Genomic DNA, 16,421 nt, shown 5'->3' with positions numbered 1-16,421 from the left:
GCGCGCGCGCGACGCGACGCGACGCGCGACGCGCGCGCTCGCGCGGGCGCTCGGCGAGCGCGCGGTGGAGGCGCGCGCGCCGACGGGAGGTTCGACGGTGCCGGGGCGCGCGCGCGCGCTGTCGATCGCGTCGAGCGCGAGCGCGCGCGTGGGGGAGGCTGGGGTGATGCCGGCGTCGATGCGCGTCGAGCGGCGGTGGTGGAAGAAGGCGAACCGGAGGGTGGAGGTGATTCTGAGGGCGCCGGTGAGCGGGCTCGGCGACGTCGACGAGGTCGCGCACGTGCGGCCGGGACGGGCGAGGAATCATCTCGTGCCGGGGAAGTTGGCGACGTATGTGAATGCGGAGAAGTTAGCGGCGGCGCGCGAGCGGTTGGCGGCGCGGGAGAGGGCGCGAATCGAGGCGGGGGGGGAGGACGGAGACGAAGCCGCGGCGACGGCGCAAGAGGAGGAACACAAACGCAAGGTACGTAGCGACGCGATGGGAGAAATGATCGAGTAGCCGTCGCCGTGATGACGACGCTGACGAAGTCGAGGCATTTGATACGCCTGCGATGATGACTGGAACTTTCTACGGACTAGAGTTTCTGAAGATTCGAGTTTCGGCTCCGGTGTTTACAAAACGTTTCCCTTGGCTGTCTGAGCAAAGTATCTGGCGCGCGAACGTCGCACGTCGTCAATCATGACGATGAATCAAAACGCCAATGGCGCTAGGACTGACGCCGACGACGATCGTACGTACTCGCAGGAACGCGCCACGGTGATGAAGATGCTCACCGCGGAACCGGCGATCGCTTTTAGAAGAATTAAGGACAAGAAAACTGGGAAACCTCGCATCGCGGTGACGCGGGAAAATATCGTTGAAGAGGTGCGTGATTCGACTGACGCGCGCTCCGTCGATTCGATTCTCATCTCGTCTCGTCTCGTCTTCGTTCGCGAGTGAAGAGAAATTGTCACCTGATAGCATCGCGCCTCCGTCTGAATGGACGGATTCATGCCTATAACCCGTGAGGAGACATTATTCTGACGCGACGACGACACCGACGACGACGACCGTCGAGCACCGCCGACACCCGGCGTTTGTTTGATTTCTACCCTCGCGAAGACTCACCGCCGCGCCTTCGTCTCTCTCCAGATTCGACGTCAGAAATCCCTCAATCTTACCCCTGGCGCGCTCATGCTCGAGCGCCCGATCGTAGATTTCGGCGAGTACGACATTCCGCTCTTCATTCGCGGCGAACCCGTGGGCGAGCGAACGGTGCCCGTCGTCGTGCGCGAGCGCCTGTAGCAGTACGCCTTTGGAACAAAATCGTAAACTACAAACACGGACCACACCATCCTCGCGCGCACGATGCCACGCCCCGCCCGTCGCGCTCCGTCTTTTCGACGCGCGCGCCTCGCGTGTCACACGACGCAACCATGGGTCGCAGAAAAGTCAAACGCAAGTCCCAATCCGTGGCGAAGACCAACGCGTACTTCTCGCGCTTCCAAGTCAAGTTCGCGCGTCGCCGCGCTGGTACGTCTTCGGCATCGCGTTTAGGGCTTTCTCGATCGCGCGACGATCATCGCGCCGCGACCGACGCGTCGACGCCGTCGAGACGGCGTCGATCGCGTCGTTCGATGCGGATGATTCGTATGCTTCGTTTCGAACGCGTGCGATCGCGCGCGCGCGCGGCGCGGCGACGTGGGGCGCATCGATGTCCGCGCGGTGGCGCGCTCGAGGGTTTTTCGGCACCGCGCGCGCGGGCGCGAACGAGCGCGCGCGCGACGCGCGCGCGGGCGTGCGAGCGCGCAGAGTGTGGACTGACGATTTAAATCACGCGCTCGCGCTGGACGCGGGACGTTTTCGCGCTCGCAGGCAAGACGGATTACTACGCTCGTCAGCGCTTGATCACGCAGGACAAGAACAAGTACAACTCGCCGAAGTACCGATTCGTCGTGCGCTTTACGAACCGCGATGTGATTTGCCAAGTTGTCTACGCCACGCTCGCGGGTGACGTGTGCATCGCGTCCGCGTACTCGCACGAGTTGCCGAAGTACGGGATGAAGGCGGGTTTGACGAACTACGCCGCGACGTACGCGACCGGGTTGCTGTGCGCGCGACGACTGTTGACGAAGTACGGCTTGGCGGATGCGTACGAGGGTAAGACGGAGGACCTCGGGGAGGATTACCACGTTGAACAAGGTGATGAGGAAGCGCGCCCGTTCAAGTGCTTCTTGGACACCGGTTTGGTGCGAACGTCGACCGGCGCGCGAGTGTTCGCTGCGCTCAAGGGTGCGGTGGACGGCGGGTTGGACATTCCGCACAACGAAAAGCGATTCGCTGGGTACGATCTCCAAGACAAGTCCCACGATCCGGACACTCTCGAGCGATACATCAAGGGTGGTGTTGTCGCCGAGTACGCGGAAGAGCTGCAAGAGGAGGAACCGGAAAAGTTCGAACAGCAGTTTGCCAAGTACTTGGCCGCGGACTTCGACCCGACTGAGCTCGAAGACGCCATGGAGGACGTCCTCGATGCCATTCGCGAAGACCCCGTCCACGAGAAGAAGGAACGCGTGAAGCCGGCGGACGCTGGGCGTCTGTTCAAGCTTCCGAAGCTCACGTACGAAGAGAAGAAGGCCAACCTCAAGGCCAAGCTCGAAGCTCTTCGTGCGGCCGCGTAAGCGTTGTCGTGTTTCACGTCACCGACGCGTAGACACCATATAGTCTTCGTTTGTCGCGAGATGCGTCACTTTGTGACGCGTCACGCGGTTGTAATGACCTCACCGCGACCAAACATTCAGTAATTCCTATTATTTCGCTACATTTCGCTCATTAAAATTTTGTTTACGCTAGATCAGAGCCCCGTCAGAAAGTTGCCGACTTCTGCGTCAGCCTCGGGCGCCGGCTTCTTCGCCTCGAATTCTTCTTTGCGCGCCGGCTCTACCACGCTCTGAGGCACCACGGCGATGGGTTCTACGATCGGTTCCGCGATCGGTTCTTCCTCCGTCGGTACCGCGCTCAAGATGTCCTGAGCTGTCGCCTCCTTGCCCGACGCCCTCAGGTCATGAAGACGCTTTATCATCGCCTCAACGCGCTCGCGCTCGTGCTGATGCTTGTGCAACAAGGAAAACTTCTTGTGAATCAAAGATCCATGCTCAGCGTTGAGCTCGTGCATTGAATCGAAGATGAAATCGCTCGTTAACCCGGTCGGCTTCGTCGCGTGAGACTCGCGAGCAAAGGGCGTCACGCCGAGACTCGCCTCGAGCGCAGCGGCTTCGTGGACATGCGCGTGCTTTGATTTTTTCGCGTCGGCGTCGGAATCCTTGTTCGAAGACTCCTTCGACGAATGATCGGAGTCGTTGTCATGGTGTGAAGACTTCTTCTGACTGGCACGCCGCTCAGAGTCTTCGTCCAAAGTCTCGTCCATGACTTTCTTGAGCGAGTCGTCAGACACCCCCTTGGCCTTGCCCGGTTTGTCGTCTTCCTTCGTCGCGTGTTTGTGATCGCCAACCAACTTACCAGTCGCTAGCACAGTGGTCGTGTTTGCTTCCACGTTCTCAGCGATCACAGTCGTCGCTTGGTCGCTCTGCTTGTCGTGATGCGTTTCAATGACCCCGTGTGCTCGGTAGCATCGCAGCAAAGGCTGGCTCGCCGTGATTGCGCCCATGCCGACAATTTCTCCATCGTCATCGCATACTTTACGAGTGCACAAATCATCGACAATCCAAGAGTCTAAGTAGCCCGCACCCTTCTGTGCGGCGTACGCGAACACTCTATCCGGGAACGACGACGAGATTATGTAAGTGCTCAAGCCGGTGTGCCCGGGCGATTTCCAAGTTGTGAGCTTGAGGTCGTGCCCTCTGTGATCGGGAAATTCCGCGACCGTGTGCGAGTTCTCGACATCGGGATAAGTGTTGAGTAAGATGATATCGTACTCCGCCGGCACGTTGTCTATGATGGCCCCGAACGACGACACCGGCACCCCGAGCTTTGTCGGCGCGAGGCCGTCGCTGTCGACGATGATGGTGGCCTTGTTCATCGAATCCTTGGCGAGCTGCCACTGGTACATGTGACCGAAGAGTGTGCCGACGTGATTAGAGAGCGCGCCCCATGCACCGGCGATCTTACCGTCTAAATCACGCGAGTTCGGCGCTTCGATCCAGTCCAAACCTTTCAATAGGGAGAAATCCGGGTGCAAGTAGTCGCCTCCGAGGATTTCAAAAACCGACTTGAGCGCGTACACCGCGCGATCTAAGCCATCAGGCCATTTCTTCGGATTTACACTGGCGGTGATTTTGACGTTCTTTGACACCAATTCAACGTCGTGCGTCGTCAGCAGCTTGCTCAGCGTCACCTTGAGCGCGTCTCTGTCCTTCGCCGCGCCCGGTCTCGCCATCAGGTGCATCGGCGTGCCCCAGGTATCCTCATCCGGGATCTCATCCGAGCCGAGCCCGCCCACGTCAGACGACGTTTTCGCTTCAAGTCGCTTTTCCTCCAACTGCTCCTTCTTCACAAACTCCACGGCGTGCTTGATGGCGTCCGCGACCTCGAGCTTGCTGTAACCCGCCAATCGCGAATCGCTCGCCGTGAAGTCCTCCACGCCCGCGACGCGCACAACCTCCCGGCTCTCCGTCTCCGCCGTTAAATCCACACTCGCGCGCGCGCCCCCGGTCGAAGTCTTCGCGCGCGACGAACGTCCGCGCTCGCCCCGTTTCGTCGCCGCGCCGTCGCTCGCGCCGCGCCCGCCCAAAAGTCCGCCGTCTCCGCCGCGCGTCCGCGCCCCGAGCGCCGCCAATCCCACCGCGCACGCCAGTCCGATCGTCACCATCATCGCCCGCGTCCGTCGACCCCGTCCCGCGCTTCTTTCGAGCACCGCGTCGTCGTCGTCGTCCGATCGCGACGTCGAGACTTTCCCATCTTTCCCTCGCGCGCGCGCGCGCCCGCGCGTTTCCGCGCGCGTCCGCTCCTCCGCGTCCGCGACCGCGCGCGAGAGCAGCGCCGCTCGCTCGTCCATGCCGCTCGCGTCGCGTCGCGTCGCGCGCGTCGTCTTCTGCGGCGCGACACCGTCGGCGTCGTCGCGTCCGCGCGTTTTATAGTGTTACGCCGCGGTGGCGACGGAATCGCGATGCGACCGCGCCGCGACCGCGCATCGCGGCGCGCGTCGACGCGCGCGCGCATGCGGGCGCGGGAGGTGTTCGCGCTGCCGCCGCTGCGATGCGAGCTGTCGCAGGTGCGCGACGTGCTCTCGGCGCTGCTGCACACGATCGTCTTCGCGCGCGCGCTCGGATGCTGCGCGCCTCGGGACGCGCGATGCGAGCGCGTGGACGTGCACTACGTCGCGTGCGGCGACGGCGCGGTGGACGGGAAGATAGAGGAGAAGATAAACGCCCTCGTGCGATGGGCGCTGAAGACGGGAGGCGGGGAGGCGGACGTGGCGGTGAGCTTTTACGAGCGCGAGCGGGACAAGCCGAGACGCGGCGGCGCGCTGCGAGAGGCGCTGAGCGGCGGACGAACGCGACGGGAGGAAGCGCGCGCGGCGAATGGGTACTGGGAACAGTGGAGGATCGGATTGGAGATTTTTAGGGGTGAGGAGTTGGACGAGACGGAGCGCGCGCGCGCGCGGGAGGCGCTGCGAGACCAAGTCGTCGGGACGCAGCGACACGTGCTGGGATTGGTGAACGAGATGAAGGCGCACGTGCCGCCGGTGACGACGAGCGACGTCGTGAGCTTCCCGTTTGAAATTTCGGTGCCTCTGGCGCGCGACGACTCGCCGGGGAGTTTCGGGCGAGACATGCTCAAACGTTTAGCGTCTCTCGGCGCGACGCCGCCTTCGATGATTTGAGCCTCGCGCGCGCGCGCGTCGCGTCGCGTCGCGTCTCGACCGACGTTCGCCGATCGCGATTGTATTCTACGCTAACTTTTCCACTTCACCGCTTCGCCGCGCGCGCCTCTACCCTCTCCCCGCTCGACGCATCTTCCACCGCGCGTACGCGTCCCGCGTCCTCGCCTCGTCCTCCGCCGACAGCTCGCCTCGCTGCGCCCGCCCCATAAGCGCCAGCAGCTCGTCCTCGCGCCCCTCCTCTCGCACGATTTGCACCGGAAACCACCTCGGGAACTCGTACCCGCGCTCTCCCGCGCCCTCGAGCGCCGTCGCGCACGCCCTCGCGCCGCCCGCCGCCGCCGCGCCGCACGCCGCGCCCGCCGTCGCCGCGCGTCGTCCCCACCTCACCCACGCCGCGCCCGTCCCGACGCACGCGCCCGCGACGGCGTGCGTCGTCGCGCCTCGCGCGTCCGGCCGTCTGTCCAGCGCCTCGAGCGTCGTCGCGTGCGCCGCGCCGCACGCGCCGACGTTCGCCGCGCCCGCGACGGCGTGCGTCGGCGCCACCGCCTGCGGTCGGCGTCGTCGCAGCGCCAGCGCCGCGCCCGCGAGCGCGCCCGCGAGCGTCGACAGCGTCGCGGCGCGCGCGATGCGGTCGACCGCCGCGCGGTCGATCGCGAGCGCCGACGTCGGGGCGTCCATCGCGCGCGGCAGTGCGGGACGCGCGGGGGCTCGCGCCGACGCCCGCGACGATGGACGCGAGGTTCGCGACGCGCGCGATGACGCGCGCGCCTCGAGCGTCGGCGCGACCGCGGCGCGCGACGACGACGACGACGACGCGCGCGACGACGACGACGACGACGGGCGGTGGTATATTCCGACCGAAACGACGCGACGGCGACGCGGGACGCGCGGACGCGCGCTCGACGGCGACGCGGAACGCCGCGGTGGTCGTCGCGAGGCGACGCGCGACGACGCGAACGACCGCGACGGCGACGGCGACGACGGACGCGCGACCGAAACGACGCGTGGCCATCTTCGTGGAGCCGAGCCCGTTTTCGCACGTGAGCGGGATGAAGAATCGATTCCTGCGATTGATCGAGAACCTGCGAGAGATGGGAGACGACGTGGTGGTGATCACGCCCGATCGCGATCCGCCGAAGGAGTATCACGGGGCGAAGGTGATCGGGTTGAGAGGGTTCGTGCTGCCGTTTTACGGGACGGACACGCTGCTGTGCTCGTTCGGGCTCGACGGACGGGTGTGGCGGGAGTTTAAGGAGAATAAACCGGACTTGGTGCACTGCGCGGTGCCGGGAGGGATGATTTTTGGGGCGATGACGTACTGTAAGGCGATGGATATACCGCTCGTGGAGTCGTATCACACGCACATTCCGCACTACATTCCGAGGTACACGTGGGCGGGGTTGGTCAAGCCGATGTGGGACTTGATTCGGTTTTGGAACGGCTACGCGTCGACGACGTTGGTGACTTCGAGCATTCTGGAGAACGAGTTGAGAGGAGAAGGGTGTAAAAATTTGCAAGTCTGGGACAAGGGCGTGGACACGGTGGCGTTCAATCCGAGCTTTAAGAGCGAGGAGATGCGCAAGCGTCTGAGCGGCGGTCGCGACGGTCCGATCATCGGGTGCGTCGGACGCCTCGGCGCGGAAAAGCGCTTGGGAGATCTCAAAGATATTCTCGCAAAATTACCGTCGAACGTGAATTTGGCCATCATCGGAGACGGACCCGAACGTAAAAGGCTCGAGGAGCACTTTGCCGGAACGAATACAGTTTTCACGGGGATGATCACGGGAGACGATTTGTCCGCAGCGTACGCGTCTTTGGACGTGTTCGTCATGCCGAGCCCGAGTGAGACGCTCGGTTTTGTCGTCATGGAGTCCATGGCTTCGGGCGTACCCGTCGTTGCCGTCGCCGCCGGTGGCTTACTCGATATCCTCACCAATCCGGGCGACGTCGGCTTGCTCTACCCCGAGTACGACTACGACAAAGCCGCCGAGCACGTCAAGATGTTGCTCGAGAACGACAGCGAACGCCAACGCATGGGTGCGGCAAGTCGCGCAGACGTCGAAAAGTGGGGATGGATGTCGTCCAATAGAAATCTCCGAGAGAACCAGTACTCGAAAGGGTTGGAGCGATTTTTCAAGTTGCGAAACTTGCGCAAGGCGATCAAAGCCATCGGTATTCGCCGACGCGCGGTGGCTGTGTTTGACTTTTTGATCAGTGGTCAACACATTTTGCAAGTCGCCATCTTCGCCGCCGCCGTGAGCGCGCTGGTTTACGCGAGACAAGCCGGTCCGATCGCCACGGCGACCAAAGTCAAGGCCGCGTTCGGAGCGACGAGCTGGCTCAACGTCGCCGAGTCCGCGATCAGTAAAGCTGGTCCCGTGCTCGCGCCATTGTGCCTCACCGCGATCACCACGCTCGCGGCGATAATTCCATTCGTTCCTACGCAGCCTTTGTTCATCATGGCTGGCTTATTTTTTGGTCCCGCGTACGGCGCGGCGCTCGGTTTATGCGCCGCCGTGTGCGCCGCCGCCATCTCGGCGAGCGCGAGCCGCGCTCGAGGGTATAGGCAAATCAGCGATGACTTGGCGCAGCAAACGGGCATCGGTGCGCCCGCGCGTCGATCGATCGCGGCGCAGTTGAAAAAGGTGAACCGCGCCGTGAGCGGCGACGGCGACGCCCTCGTGCAAGCCTCCAAAGTTTCGTTGATGCGTCTCCTCCCGCACGCCCCGTTCACGGTCACCAACTACCTCCTGGGTCTCACTCAAGTCCCCATCCGCGCCATCGTCGCCGGAACCGCATTCGGTATGGCGCCCTGGGTCGTCTTCTACGCCATCGTCGGCGCCGACAGCCGCGCTCTCCTCGCGTCCGGCGCCTCGCTCGCGAACGTCGTCTCCGCCGTCGTCGACGCCGGCGCCGCCCACATCCCGTCCCTGTTGACGTCCACCGAGCTCGGTCTCGTCGCTCTGTGCGCGACGCTCCTTTTGCTCCGTCCCGCCGCTCCGGCCAGCCCGCTCGTCTGTTGAATCGACGCACCTTTCGCGCTGAACCGACGTCAACCGACGCCCCTCGCGTCCCGCTCGCGCGCGTCGACCGCGCGTCCTCCTCACACCCGCGCGCGCCGCGCCGTCATGCGCGCGAGCGCCGCCGCGAGCGCCGCCGCTGCGTCCACGTCCGGTCGCGTCGCGCGCGCTCGCGCGCGCGCGCGCGCCTCGCCTCGCGCGCGCGCCGCCGCCGACGACGACGACGCCCTCGGCGCGGACTTCTTCGCCACCGTCGACTTCGACGGTCTCACGCCGCCGCGAAAGGCCGCCAAGGCGCTCGCCGACCTCCTCACCATGTCCGCCGTCCGCGTCGTCCTGGACCAGATGTCAGGGACGCGACACCGCTCGCCGATGGCGCCGAAACTGATCGATTACCTGCACGCCAAGCCGCTGCGCGCCGACGCGAGCGCGTGGTTGGCGGAACTCATGGCGCACGAAGAGCTGGATTACCGACTCGTCGCCGTGCGAATCATCGAGACGAGAAAAGTGCTGGCGTGCGATGCCGAGGGATTCGATTACGATTGGATGAAGGCTGAGGCGATCGACCGGACGCGCGAGGATAACTTGACGCTTCGGCGCGCGATGTTGACGGGCGCGCTCGAGGCGGGCGATCGCGATTCGAGCGGCGATCGCGATTCGTAGATTCGTAGGCGCGTCTATTTATTCGATGTATTCGTCGTAGCGTTATCGCGGCGTCGTTTCGCGTGATCTCGCGGCGCGTCGTTCGTCGCTCGCGGCGTCGCCGCGCGGCGCGTTCGGCGCGCGCCGCGTCAGTCGTCGACGCGCGTCATGACGCCGTCGTCCGGCGCGTCGTCGACGCGCGCGGACGATGGTGCTACCGCTGAGGTCGCCGTTCGCGTCGTCGCGCGCGCGACGACGCGCCCGCTCGGTCGCGGTGCCGTCGCGCTCGCGACGGCGTCCACGGCGGCGGTCGCGCGCGAATTGTACCGCGCGACGACGCCCACGGCGCAGTTCGCGAGCTACGCCGCGCGAGTCGTCTGGCTGCGCAAAGCCCGACGACGACGCGGCCCGCTGGTCGCGGCGTGCGTGTGCGCGGGAGAGATGTATCGCGTCAACCACCGCGGACGACGAACGTTGGGATTTTTAAAGGCGAACGCGGTCGGGACGCGAAGACGAAGGATCGAAACGCTCGTCGTCAAGGCGTTGGCGACGATGACGAAGGGGCTGGCGTCGAGTAAGCCGCTGCCGACGATCACGGGACGCGTGGCGCTGCTCGTCGCGGCGTCGGCGCCGTATAAATGTTTCGTGCGGAAGTTTGCGAAAATGGCGGCGCGCGTGTGCAAGATTCCGGCGGTGCGGATAAAGCTGCAGCGACACGCGAAGCGGTTGGGGAAGTTGTTGGCGAAGAATAAGGTGAAGAATGAGGTGAGTTCGTATAGGGCGGCGGTGAACGAGGCGTGGGAGGTTTTGGAGGAGACGTTGCCGAGGGACGTGCTGTACGCGATGCGGCACGCGGAGGGACAGCTGAGCACCATCGCGCGATTCACGGGGGCTAGGAACAGACGAAGGCGTCGACGTGGATCGGGAACGGGGACGAACGGAGAGTACGCCAGTGACGAAGACATAGGTAGCGATGAAGAGAGCGACGACGAGAGCATCAATCAATCGAGAGAGTACGCCGAAAGCCATAGGCAAAGGCACGCGCTGCTGCGCCCCGTCGGTTGGGTCAAGGGCGGAATGAATAGATTACATCGACTGCCAGCCGCCGTGTACACTGGTGTGGTGGCGACAGATACTGGATACGGGAACGCACTGTTAATTCCCCGCGAATACGAGATTCACGCTTTGAAAAATAAACTCTCGCCGACCGCGAGAGCCAAGTTCACCGACACCCAACTCGCGGCTTTCTTGTTACAGTGGAAGCACACGTCCGCCGCGGCGCAAGCCGTGGAACGATCGTTGCAATGGCGCAGAAGGTATGAGTTCTTGACCGACGCCAAGCTGAAGCAGTTTGAGAACGTGGTATACATTCACGGTCCGAAGCAAAGCTGGAGCGGCGGTTATCAACTCGTGCTGAGACTTCGAGCCGCCATGGACGCAGTGGGCATGGAAGGCTTGGACGAAGTCGTTGCCGCGGTGATGACGCACGCCGAGCAGGAGTGGATGCGGTTGAAGAAGTCAAATGGTGTCATGCGAGGTCGTTTGGTGGCGCTCGTCGATTGCTCGGGTATCGATTTGACTTCGCTTCCGATTTCCCTCGTCGCCACGACTCTCGTGACGCTCGACGCCAACTACCCGGAGCTGGCGTGCGAGGTGCATTGCATCAATGTGTGGTGGCTCATGAGACGTGCGTTGCAAATATTACTCGAGGTCGTGAGTAGTAGCACAAAGGGACGCATTTTGATTTACCAAGCGGACGACGATGGCATCGAAAAGCTGCATGAAAAGTTTTCGCCCCACATCTTGCCTCGTTGCATCGTGGGTGGTAAGTGTCACTGCGTCAAGTGCAAGCATGAACCTTTCGTTCCAAGACCGCCGCGACGAGCTTTAGCGGGCTCGTGGCGAGGTCTTACGTGGCAGCAAATGTCTGGGTCACAGCGTCGTCAGTACTTGAGACACTTGGCCGTGTACTCCGTCGCGCTCGTCGTTTTCTATCCGATGTTCTACTTCAGAATGACGATTCATCCCGTCATGGCAACGACGATCGCTATGATCCGGCGTTCGGGTTTCCGCGAGCGCGCTTTCGTCGCCACGCTTTTCGTATCACTCGTCATGGCCTTCTTCACGTGGCAGTTCATCACCACGACAGGACTGTTGGAAGATTACCTGAACTTGATTCCGGCTATGCTTCCAGCCATCCGTTCGAGAGACGCGCTTCCGCTCGTCGACGAATAGTGTTTGTAATTTGTTGTATTCGTTCGTTCATGTTACATGCGCGTGTCATCTATTCGTGCGTTCGTGCGTTTGTTCGTGATCTGATTTTAAAAACCACCGCCGCCGTAGCCACCACCGCCGTAACCGCCGCCGCCGCCGCCGTAGCCGCCGCCGCCGCCGCCGTAGCCGCCGCCGCCGCCACCGTAGCCGCCGCCGCCGCCACCGTAGCCGCCACCACCGTAGCCGTTGCCGTTGTGCACCGGTTGATTACCGCCGTTGCCGTTGCCCATGTAGGCCGCGTTCGGACAGTCGCGCGCCCAGTGTCCCTCTCCGCCGCACTTGTGGCAAGCGCCCTTCTTCGGAGCGTTGTTGTTGAAGCCGCCACCGCCGCCGTTGCCATTGAATTGGTTGTACGACGCACCGCCGCCGCCGCCGCCACCGCTCGGGCAGGCTGCCGCAAAATGACCGGTCTGACCGCACTTGTAGCAAGTTGCGTTCGCGGCGTTCGCGGCACTCGCGCCACCACCGTTGGCTTGCCCACCCGCTTGGTTCCAACCGCCGTTGAACGCCGGCATCTTGTTCTCCTGCCCGTAACCGACATCGGAAGCACGCTTCTTCGTAGGCGGCACGTACACTTCGGGTTCTTCGCCAGCGTGAAGCTTTGCAATCTTGCCGATCAACTTCTTGCTCATGTCTACGTAGTTGACGCGCTCGATTTCAACCAAGCTGCCCTTGGCGCGGGGTACGTCGGTGTAGTTGTCAACGGCGACCTTAACGCGTAGAGAGTAATCGTTGAACAGTGCGTCACTGATCATGTTTTCGTATCGCTCCGGTTCACGGTCGTAGATTTCCTTCATTTCAGCGGCGCTTATCCCGAAAATCTTGTCACCCTTGTCACCGAAAACGCTCACCCAATACTCATCGCTGTGATCCATGCAAACCATGCTAAACATGTAACGCCAATCCGCGGCTTCGATTTTTTCACCGGCGTGACGTTCGCACTTCCATTCACCAGTCGAGTCATCTTTACGCAGCTTCTTTTGGCACGTGCGTTCACCATTAAGCAACGGACACGCGGGATAGAAGTTACCTTCCGCGCCGAGTTTGATGTGCTTTATGATACCGCAGCAACTCAGGTACGCCACGCCCTCATTTTTAGCCACGAGTTCTTCACCGATCTCTTTCACAGTCGAGAACGAGAGCAATTCACCACTGCCTTTGCCGCCGCCACCGCCAGAACCGCTCAAGGAGTTGAAAGTTTTATCGGCGCCGCCTTGATCAAACCAAACGCGCATGCGCGTCGCCTCGGAACTGTCGGGATTTATTTCTACCATCGTGCTGCTCACGGTGCCCATGTTCTTGCCTTGGAACTCGCCCAATCGAGAGCTCTTCACCGCGATGACGGGTTTTTCGCCGCTAGCGATCAAGCTTTCGATTTGCCCGCCAATCTCGACTGAGTGCGGATCCCAAAGCGTGAACTCGATGGATGTGTCCGAGTCGTCGCGAATCATCACAGAACGCTTCGAAGTTTCGGAACCGTCGCGCTTCATGATCGTCGTCAAATCACCCACAGAGTATGCGATGCCAATGACATCCACCATATCTCCGGCGTTGAGCGCGTCGAGTTCAGAAAGCTTCTTGAACTTGTATACCATCTTCTTGATGTCGCGTTCGGCGTCTGGACACGGCACGAACGTCGCGTGGTTATCCAACTTAATTTCGTACTGATAAATCGCGTACCGCGGGTCGCGCGGCGTGACGATTGCTCCCTTGGAAATTTCGTACACCAAGCCTTGACGTAACTCCCCCGCGAGGCGCACGGCGGTGTCGTTAAAGCACACGCACTTGATCTCCGTTCCGTCGGCATCGAGCACTTGAAAGCCGAGCACCTTACCTTCGCCTTTCGCATTCGAATACGAGCGCAACTCCAACGGAGTCGTGATTCGCGCGCGAATAGTCCAACGGTTCTGGTACGGGTTCAACGCATGGATCGGCGTGATGGACCTCGGCTGCTCATTGCGCGCCACCGCGCCACCATCTCGACGATACTGCCCCTGCGCCGCCGGCGCGCCGCCACCGTACCCGCCACCGCTCGCGCGCGGCGGTTCCGTCGCCAGATTCGCGCCGTTCCCTCCACCCGACCCGTAGCCTTCCACCTGCGCCGCCGGCGCTCCTCCGTACGCGTTTCTTTGCTGTTGCATCCCCCCCGCGTTCATCCCCGTCGACGCGTTCGTCCCAGTCCCCGGCTGCCACACCCGCGGCTGTCCGATGACGGCGTCGTACCGATCCATCACCTCGGCGTCCATGACGATCAAAATCCTACGTTCAAACCATTCGTCCGTTCGCACGATCGTCAGTCACCCCCCTCGCGCATCGCGCCGCCTTCCTCGCTTCCATCCAAGATCATCGCGATCCCTCGATCGCGCGTCTCCATCCTCGCGCGTCTCGTCTCGCCCCTCGCGCCGCGCCGCGCCGCGCCGCGCCGCCCATCCCAACCCATCTCGCGCACGCACCGTCTCCCGTTCAGATCGTTCACGATGTACTCTCTCAACCGCAGCACCGTGAATTTCGTAATTTCCCCTCGCTCGCACATCGCGTTCAACTCCGCCCCGAACAATCCCTGCGCCGCGAATCCACCGTCGGACGCGAGGACGCGGAATCGCTTCGCGGCGTCGTCGGCGTCGGGTTTGGTTTTCAATTCCTTCAGATCGAACACTTGGACGATGGGTTTGAAGTCCTGCGATCCGTGGGTCTGTTCGAGAATATTGGATATCGCGTTCGGCGTCAGCGCGGGCGGCATCGCGCGTGCGCTCGGGCGCGCGCGGCGTCGCGGAGTGGCGCGCGGGCGACGCGGGATTTCGAAATCGACGCGCCTGTCGCGCGATGGGGCGCGGCGGGGGGTGCCTGATTTTAATGATGGATTTCGCGTGGTATTTCGTATGTGGTTTGTATGCGTACTTTGGGTGTGTTTGATGGTATGTATATGGGTGCCGGGATGTGGCGGGGCGACACCCGCGTGTGTGGGCGCGCGGACGCGCGCGCGGCGCGCGGTCGCGCGGCGCCGCGCATGTCGACGCTCGCGAGGACGCTCGTCGCGTGCGCGCGACGACGCGCTCGAGCGACGGTGCGAAAAACGACGCGCCACGGCGCGACGCGCGAGGCGACGCGACGACGCGACGCGACGACGACGACGACGGCGACCGCGGGGACGTCGATGGCGACGGCGACGAACGCGCCGTGGACGATCGATCGATACGGTGGGATCATCGTCGATAACGCGCACGATGCGTTCGTGAGGGCGGCGCGCACGCCGGAGGCGTTCGACGCGACGCTGGGAGGGTGGTTGGCGACGTGGCGCGCGAGCGGCGCGCGAGGGGTGTGGCTGAAGCTCGCGCTCGACGACGCGCGGTTGGTTCCGGTGGCGAAGGAGCGCGGATTTGAGTTTCATCACGCCGAAAGAACGTATGTGATGATGACGACGTGGTTGCCGAGCGATGAGGCGTCGACGATACCGAATAATGCGTCGCATCAGGTTGGCGTCGGGGCGTTTGTGTACGACGGCGAAAACGAAAAGGTGCTCCTCGTGCAGGAACGACGAGGTCCGGCGAGCGGGAGAGATCTGTGGAAGATGCCGACGGGGTTGTTGGAGGCTGGGGAGGACATTCCCGACGCGGCGGTGCGGGAAGTGTTGGAGGAGACTGGGATCGAGACGACGTTCGACGCCGTCGTGGGGTGTCGACACGGCCACTTTGGGTTGTTTGGCAAATCTGATTTATTCTTTTGCGTCGGCCTGCGCGTCAAGGATGGAGCGTCGAGGGAGATTAAGATTCAGGAAACAGAGATCGAGCGCGCGAAGTGGGCGAGCGTGGACGAGTTCTTGAATAATCCAAACATCGAGCCGGGTTCGCACGCGCACGCGCTCCACGAGCGGTGCGTCCGATGGAGCGTCGGCGATTACGCGGGCATCGTGGGTAAAAAACTACCCCTAGGATTCGGGCGATCGGGAGACGTGTACACGTACGTCACCACGGAAACATAGCTGATTTTGATTGATTCATTGCTTTCGTGACTCTCGAGTTACTCTCGACGCTCGCTCGCTGGGCGACCCAGCCTTCGCCGCAGTGCGCGCCTCGCTCGAACTCGTGACGCAGCCTCGCGCGACCGCGCCGAGACATCAATCAGATGTCGTTGCGCACCGTGCGCGCGCCGGCGTGCGCGTCCGCGTCCCGAACTCGCGGTGCGTGCGAACCCCAACGCCAACCTCAACGGCCCTCGTCCGAGCGAAATCGCCACGCCGTCGTCGCGCGCGCGAAGAAGAGCAGAAAGACGTGCAAATGTCCGAAGCGGCGTGGTTTTTGGATCAGTTCAAGTACCAACAGCGATACAAGGCGGATACCAACGTGTTCAGCATGCCGACGAGCGAGCTGCCGGGCGGGGACAAGCTCACGCCCGAGGGCGCGGCGGTGGGGGTTTTGTTTGGATTGCTCGGTGTGTGGTTCGCGGTCGTTGGGGTGAAGCTGATAAGCGTGACGTGGGCGTTGATTTTTACGACGCTCAAGTACAGCGCGATCGCGGGCGTGTTGGTGCTACTGGGAATACTAGCGAGTTAGGGTGAGCACCGCGCGAAGACCCAGCGGTTGTAATTCTTTTCTTTTAGCTTGAATGCGTTCGTCCAAGCGCGCGTCGTCGTGGTCGTCGTCGTAATCGCTCACGTCATCAAGAT

The 16,421-nt window shown here is 62.7% G+C and overlaps 9 protein-coding genes across 9 annotated transcripts; 7 read left to right on the top strand and 2 right to left on the bottom strand.

The window, feature by feature from the left end:
- Positions 1-166: 166 nt before the first annotated feature.
- On the top strand, positions 167-1,285 carry MRPL9A (Putative mitochondrial ribosomal protein L9A, imported to mitochondria; the record flags this gene model as incomplete). Its single annotated transcript, XM_001421413.1, has 3 exons — positions 167-463; positions 746-865; positions 1,133-1,285. The coding sequence occupies 3 exons, from the start codon at positions 167-169 to the stop codon at positions 1,283-1,285; spliced, it is 570 nt and encodes a 189-aa protein (XP_001421450.1).
- Positions 1,286-1,393: 108 nt separating this feature from the next.
- Positions 1,394-2,661, top strand: RPL5B (Ribosomal protein L5B, component of cytosolic 80S ribosome and 60S large subunit; the record flags this gene model as incomplete). Its single annotated transcript, XM_001421412.1, has 2 exons — positions 1,394-1,513; positions 1,856-2,661. Exons 1-2 carry the CDS (start codon positions 1,417-1,419, stop codon positions 2,659-2,661), a joined length of 903 nt encoding a protein of 300 aa, XP_001421449.1. The 5' UTR covers positions 1,394-1,416.
- Positions 2,662-2,816: 155 nt separating this feature from the next.
- OSTLU_25523 (predicted protein) lies at positions 2,817-5,007 on the bottom strand. The gene has a single exon (XM_001421229.1). The coding sequence runs from the start codon at positions 4,992-4,994 to the stop codon at positions 2,835-2,837; it is 2,160 nt and encodes a 719-aa protein (XP_001421266.1). The 5' UTR covers positions 4,995-5,007; the 3' UTR covers positions 2,817-2,834.
- A 149-nt stretch (positions 5,008-5,156) lies between these two features.
- On the top strand, positions 5,157-5,822 carry OSTLU_89136 (predicted protein; the record flags this gene model as incomplete). Its single annotated transcript, XM_001421411.1, has 1 exon — positions 5,157-5,822. The coding sequence occupies one exon, from the start codon at positions 5,157-5,159 to the stop codon at positions 5,820-5,822; it is 666 nt and encodes a 221-aa protein (XP_001421448.1).
- A 755-nt stretch (positions 5,823-6,577) lies between these two features.
- Positions 6,578-7,945, top strand: OSTLU_43286 (predicted protein; the record flags this gene model as incomplete). The annotated part of the gene is made up of 1 exon (XM_001421410.1): positions 6,578-7,945. A coding segment is annotated over one exon (1,368 nt), but the record flags the coding sequence as incomplete, so codon positions are not given.
- A 1,005-nt stretch (positions 7,946-8,950) lies between these two features.
- Positions 8,951-9,505, top strand: OSTLU_27466 (predicted protein; the record flags this gene model as incomplete). The annotated part of the gene is made up of 1 exon (XM_001421409.1): positions 8,951-9,505. The coding sequence occupies one exon, from the start codon at positions 8,951-8,953 to the stop codon at positions 9,503-9,505; it is 555 nt and encodes a 184-aa protein (XP_001421446.1).
- A 147-nt stretch (positions 9,506-9,652) lies between these two features.
- On the top strand, positions 9,653-11,719 carry OSTLU_27465 (predicted protein; the record flags this gene model as incomplete). Its single annotated transcript, XM_001421408.1, has 1 exon — positions 9,653-11,719. One exon carries the CDS (start codon positions 9,653-9,655, stop codon positions 11,717-11,719), a length of 2,067 nt encoding a protein of 688 aa, XP_001421445.1.
- A 638-nt stretch (positions 11,720-12,357) lies between these two features.
- Positions 12,358-14,498, bottom strand: OSTLU_43365 (predicted protein; the record flags this gene model as incomplete). The annotated part of the gene is made up of 2 exons (XM_001421228.1): positions 12,358-14,017; positions 14,212-14,498. Coding segments are annotated over 2 exons (1,947 nt in total), but the record flags the coding sequence as incomplete, so codon positions are not given.
- A 414-nt stretch (positions 14,499-14,912) lies between these two features.
- Positions 14,913-16,299, top strand: OSTLU_27463 (predicted protein; the record flags this gene model as incomplete). The annotated part of the gene is made up of 1 exon (XM_001421407.1): positions 14,913-16,299. One exon carries the CDS (start codon positions 14,913-14,915, stop codon positions 15,735-15,737), a length of 825 nt encoding a protein of 274 aa, XP_001421444.1.
- Positions 16,300-16,421: the final 122 nt, after the last annotated feature.

This window comes from Ostreococcus lucimarinus, chromosome 14 (assembly GCF_000092065.1).
Source record: "Ostreococcus lucimarinus CCE9901 chromosome 14, complete sequence".
Lineage (NCBI taxonomy): Eukaryota > Viridiplantae > Chlorophyta > Mamiellophyceae > Mamiellales > Bathycoccaceae > Ostreococcus > Ostreococcus sp. 'lucimarinus'.
Note: the sequence above shows the minus strand (reverse complement) of the source record. Positions and strands in the feature narration are given on the sequence as shown.